Source organism: Gekko japonicus, unplaced genomic scaffold (genome assembly GCF_001447785.1).
Source record: "Gekko japonicus isolate JY-2015 unplaced genomic scaffold, Gekko_japonicus_V1.1 scaffold508, whole genome shotgun sequence".
In the NCBI taxonomy this organism is placed as follows: Eukaryota; Metazoa; Chordata; class Lepidosauria; order Squamata; family Gekkonidae; genus Gekko; species Gekko japonicus.
In genome coordinates, this window is record NW_015164679.1 from 890,881 (window position 1) to 896,880 (window position 6,000).

At 40.2% G+C, this 6,000-nt stretch overlaps 1 protein-coding gene across 1 annotated transcript in view; it reads left to right on the plus strand.

Moving 5' to 3' along the window:
- The window catches only part of LOC107108771 (clathrin heavy chain 1-like), a 56,457-nt gene that overhangs the window by 23,719 nt on the left and 26,738 nt on the right, over positions 1 to 6,000 (plus strand). The window contains exons 7-12 of the mRNA XM_015409289.1: positions 584 to 757; positions 1,489 to 1,686; positions 2,589 to 2,789; positions 4,146 to 4,298; positions 5,028 to 5,150; positions 5,958 to 5,997. Coding sequence (XP_015264775.1) covers positions 584 to 757; positions 1,489 to 1,686; positions 2,589 to 2,789; positions 4,146 to 4,298; positions 5,028 to 5,150; positions 5,958 to 5,997 — 889 coding nt within the window. The remainder of the gene's footprint in view (positions 1 to 583; positions 758 to 1,488; positions 1,687 to 2,588; positions 2,790 to 4,145; positions 4,299 to 5,027; positions 5,151 to 5,957; positions 5,998 to 6,000) is intronic.

Below are 6,000 nucleotides of genomic sequence, written 5' to 3' on the forward strand. Positions count from 1 at the left end.
TGCACTTCTGGGGACTGGGGGGGAGACCAAAATCAGTTTGGAAAAATAGATTCTAGTTTAGTGTGCCAGTCCTCAAATTTTATTTTAGGGACTAGGAGGCCTCGGCTGGTGCAAAAGGCATGTGAAGCTATTATACCTGTTAAGTGCTATCATAAAGTTGAATATGTTTTTGCCCTTTGCTCTGAAGAGTGAAAATGGCATTGAGATCCAGCAGAGAACGGTACTTTTGCAGCTGTCAATTCTTGGCCAAATAAGCATTTGTCTTGTAGTATAGCTGGAACAGACCTAGAATCAACACATCCTCCTAGCCGCTGCATACGTTGCAGGCTGATTCTAATCCGCTATGATGAAAACTTAGCTTCTGTAACGCTAGAATATTATCTCTGTAACCAAGCCATGAGAGTTTTTAAAAATGAAGCTTTGTTTTTGGTGGAGGGCAACTTGATTCTGCATCTGGTCTCTTAACTCTAACCATAAGAAAGATTCAGTATGCTAGTAGTGACCCTGACTTAAGTAAGAAAATGGTTTGGTAGTTACAAGCTTTTTCAGTGTAATAGGTGGAATTCTTCTTTCATTTTGTTAGATTGGAACAAAGCACGGTGTAATCTATCTGATTACAAAATATGGATACATTCATATGTACGACTTGGAATCTGGCGTATGCATTTATATGAACCGTATTAGTGCAGACACTATCTTTGTAACTGCACCTCATGAGCCTACCTCAGGAATTATTGGTGTGAACAAAAAAGGACAGGTAAGGCTGATTATAAGTGCACTTTGAGCTGTAAGTTATTGTTGCTCACTAAAGTATTTTACTCTGGATCTACCCCTTCAACTGAATCAAATTACTTATTCAGATCTTGGTTTTAGATTTCTTTAAGCCACCATACTGGGTTTTGGAGTACCTCCTGTGGGTTTCAGTTTCTGTTGGCTCAAAATGGCGCAAATTCATGAGGGCTGTGTATTGAAGCAAAGTCTTCAAAATTCTCAGACATGCATACTTCAGCCAAATCAGATCACTGCCTGGCATTACACATGTCTGCTCACACAAACGGTGACTGCTCTTTCACTTAACCATACAGCTATTCTGACTTCCCCTCTTAACACCATAGTAAGGATAGTTTTTGCAGCCTAGTCTTTAATCCTTCCTGCTGCACAAGCATGTATGTTGGGCCTAAAAATCCCTCCAGCAAAAGTTCTAAAGCACTTGGTGATGCCGACATTCAAACAAATGTTGAGAAATTAATGCTGGAGCTCTTGCTTCATTGAAGCAATACAAAAATGGGACTCAATACTGGCCTCTGTTCTGGCTAGTGTTTGTGTAGCAGTGGTCTCCTGTTAACAATCTAATATCCTTCGTAGTTTCTTAAAATGAAACTCATCTAAACAAGTGGTTTTAAATCTTGTGCTATACAGAGAGTGCATAAATAGCACTAAAAGCCAGAGCATGTTCTAGTTTGATTTTTTTTTCTCCCCCTCTTATAGGTACTTTCTGTTTGTGTTGAAGAGGACAACATTGTGAACTATGCCACCAATGTTCTCCAGAACCCAGACTTGGGTCTGCGGATGGCCATTCGGAGTAACTTGGCTGGAGCAGAAGAACTCTTTGCTAGAAAATTTAATACTCTTTTTGCACAGGGAAACTATGCAGAAGCAGCCAAAGTGGCAGCATCTGCACCAAAGGTGAGCATGGGGTGGGTGGCATATAACCTTGGCTGGTACAGTTGCTTATGTGATGTAGTTGCTTTGTGTCTAGGCAGTAGATCTAGATGCAGAACATACACTTCCATGGGGTTCAAACAAAAGGGAAGCATAAGATACAAGTCATTGTTAGTTCTTGCATATGTAGAAGGGTTCTGCTGGTCATTTTTTTTTTTAATATTTTAAATTAAATTTTTACACAATATTAACAACAGCCTAAAGCGGCAGAGAAACAAGGATAGTAAGAAACATAAGTATATAAACCCTAATTGAAACCTCCATTTAATACATAGAGAGTTTTAAAAATACAAAAATTCTGGTAATAACTATTGTTTGGAATATAACCCCCTTCAGCTAAATAACTAACCACTGGGATCCAAACCTTTTGAAAAGTTTGCTGACGGGATTCTGAAGTTATTGCTGCATTTTGTGAGGAGATTTTCCCTAAGAGAAAATGTTCCCAAAGTTTATTTTGCCAGTCTGCAAGGGAGGGGGCTGTTACATCCTTCCATTTTTAAGAACATTCAAAAGTTCTCTGCTGTTAGAGAATTGCTTCAGAGCTGGTCTTCTGTAACATCACTACCTAACTGTGTTCTTTGCCTGCTGGGCCTTGACTGTCACATAGAGACTGGAATTCTGAGGGGGTAAGTGATCCTTGAACCATGATCCTTGCAGGCAACCCTGAGCAAATAACTCATGTTGAGTTATTCCCAAGTAAATGTGCTTAGGAATGCAGTCTTATTTTTTGCCCAGCAAAACCCCATATGAGTAATTTGGGGCCAGCTTTGTTGTAACATTCTGAAATGACAAGCTGGATGAAACTTGTTTTCCTTAGAACTATCCTTGCAGCAGGCTCTTCCAAATGTCTTCCTTTTGATATTAAGGGAATCTTGCGGACAAGCGATACCATCAGGAAGTTCCAGAGTGTACCGGCTCAACCTGGGCAAGCTTCTCCTTTGCTACAGTACTTTGGAATCCTCCTTGATCAAGGACAGCTTAACAAATTTGAATCTCTGGAGCTCTGCCGTCCTGTTCTTCAGCAAGGCCGCAAACAGCTTCTAGAGAAATGGCTAAAGGAGGATAAGGTAGGCATATAACATTTTAACATCTGTTGCATCTTGGCTTACTTATACCAGGACAGTTTCATTTTCCTGTGCTGTCTGTGTTGGTCTTCCCATCCAGGCAAAAGGATCAGTAGTAATCATTTTCATTAGATATGTGTTGCCGATGCTCTCTCCAACCCCAGTTGAGATTTCTGCCGACTTTGTAAAGCCTAGGTGTATTTCTCCAATGCATAAATATTATTTATCTACAAAATTTATACCCATGCCATTTTGCCATAATCAGGGTCACAAAGGCAGCAAACAGATAGAAAAATACTTAATAAAAAACACTTCTTAAACCATTAAAACCAAACAAACACATCATTAAAACAAAAAACGTCACTCTGGCTGTAGCCAAATTCTTTTCAATTGTTGTGGCTCATCATACAGCTGTTCAGAACCAGTAGGTTGGTGGAACTGTAATTTTATCATTATTAAAACCAAGCAAAAATATACATACAGAAACATAACAACTAAAACATAGGGCAGGAAGGTAGGATCATTGAGGGAATACCCAGATGAAACAAAGACCGATCTCCCACAAGCAGCTGTGCCACCCTCGTTCTTCCCTTTCCCCCGATTGTATTCGTCAGTGTCCCACTACTTGCTGCACAGCCACATTTTGACCTGCAGCACTACCCCAATTTCCCCCGCGTCGTCTTGATTCTTGTTTTTTGAGACTGAGAAGACGCAGGGAAAATTGGGGGATGCTGTGGGTCAAAATGCAGCCACGCAGCAAGTAGTGGGAAATTGACGAATACAATCGGGGGAAGGGAAGAGCGAAGGAGGCACAGCTGCTTGTGGGAAATCGGTCAAAGTCTTCACCTGCTGGTGATAAGACAGCAACAGAATGGTGCAGATGAGTCTCTAAGGGTAGAGATCCAGAGTTCTGATACTGCAACTGTAAAGGGCCTCTTTGGGTTGTAACCTGCCTGTACAGGATGAAGAGCCACTGGCTCAGGAGATGGGGGCACCTGAAGCAGGGCCTTGGAAGGTGATTATAGCGGTCAGGTAAGCTTGTGGGAATACACTGTAAAGCCAGCAGAATCTTCTAGCTGAAACTACCTTCTTGCAAGATTTTCAGTTACATTTTTCCATTTTTATCTTTAGGTTTATCTTCAACTCAGCAAGCTCGATCACTGAAATGCAAATAGTCCTAATGCATCACTTTGGACAGCAATAGGCAATTGCAGTAATTTGCCATAGTGTGTGAGTGGGTGGTCAGCACCTGCAGTGGTTGGTGCAATAAGTCTGCAAAGTGTGGTCTCAGTCTAGCAAAATATGATGTAAAATACCAGCAGTTCCCTCTTTGACTTTGAAATGCTGTTTCTGTTTCAGCTGGAATGCTCAGAGGAGCTTGGAGACCTAGTCAAGACAGCTGACCCAACGCTTGCTCTTAGTGTTTATCTCCGTGCCAATGTACCAAACAAAGTAATTCAGTGTTTTGCAGAGACTGGTCAATTCCAGAAAATTGTTCTTTATGCCAAAAAGGTAAGTATAGTATCTCCCTGTCTGTGGTATGTGATTGTGTAACCTAAAATGTAACTTACAATCAGAAAATTCTTGAACACATACTTGAGTTTTATCTTACCCAGAGATAAGGCAAGGCCTTGGAACATTCCAGTATTAAGTGTAATATGCTGCAATGACCTTGTTCCACCTTAATCGCTTAACTGTCTGGTGATTTTTAAAATGTTACTGGACAGTACTCTTGTGGGCAAAAAAATTGTAGCATATCATCCTGAGCTTCAAGACATTTCATACTGTTGAATGAAACCCCCTGAAATTCCAGGATGCTCCATGCATTTTCAGCCCTCAAGGCACATTCAGATGGTCTCTACACATGACATATGTGTCTTCCCCAATAGTTTTAATCCTTAATCATTCATCCCTTCTCTTATTCTGTCTGCATGTGTAAATATCTAGAACATACTGGATTTATGTTTTGTCTCAAAACCATTGAGTCATGTATAGTAATACAAACCTGTCTTGGGCCATTTGAACTTGGTTGCAAGGATATTGCTTTGTTTGGAAGATGCTTTGTTTACCCTTTATGTACAAAGTAGTAGTGGAGTCATGTGCAGAGGTACTCCAGTTTAATCTCTATTAATTTGAAGACCAGAATAACTCCGCATAGGTTTGTACTGTGATAACTCAAGCAAATGTGTCACGGAGGTTAACATGTGTATATTGCTGGGTTTTATTTTGTTTTCTTGGTAGGTTGGCTATACACCAGATTGGATTTTCCTGTTGCGAAGTGTAATGAGGGTCAGCCCAGATCAGGGCCTTCAGTTTGCCCAGATGTTGGTACAGGATGAAGAGCCACTGGCCAACATTAACCAGGTAAGCAAATAGACTGGCTTTCGCCTGTTCTAATGTATCATTTCTAGAGGATAAGATTGAATTTCCCTAAAACCCTAATACAGTTAAATGGTGACTTTTTAAAGTGTAGGGGTTTAGTGTCTGTTGTTGATCTCTTAATCCAGATTATTTGGATGGCTTTGTAGTACACTGGCTCTTCCGGTCTCTGCTAATGTTACTGTGTAGTTGACCTTTCTCTGTGGTAGGTGGTGTTCAGACTGATAAGCAAATGAGCTGCACAGGGATATGGAATATGTTCTTGAAAGATGGTGAAAAGAAACTTTAAATCAATAAGAATGAGCAGCCAGTGCTCAAATGTACAGATAAGAGTTTGCAGTGCTGTTTCCAGGTCCTCCTGGTAAAAGAATAGCCTTACTTGAAGGGAAAAAAAGCTGCTAAACTGGATAAAGTACTTAGAATGTCGAAAAAATACCTGCAACAATGTAGTAACAATGTTCTGTGCCTGTTTACTTAGAAATATTGTTGTTCAGTGGCATTCAGTAAGTATGCATAGGATTTCCTCATGTAATACTTGTTGGCTTGAAAACCTAACAGCATTAAGTGAGTTCTAATGTGTTAGAAATGAATTTATTAGTGCCTACATTGGGGGGGGGACAAAATTGACTTCAGACCTGCCAACTCTAAAACCAATGTATGTGGTACTTGCCTAACAACTATTAGGATTTTCACATTTGGTTGTTTGAAGATAGACAATGTTAACTCCAATATATGGAAAACCACAAATAGCTTTGTTGCACACGTCTGACAAGCCATTCTGGTCTGCTTTAGATTGTAGATGTATTCATGGAGAATAGCTTAATTCAGCAATGCA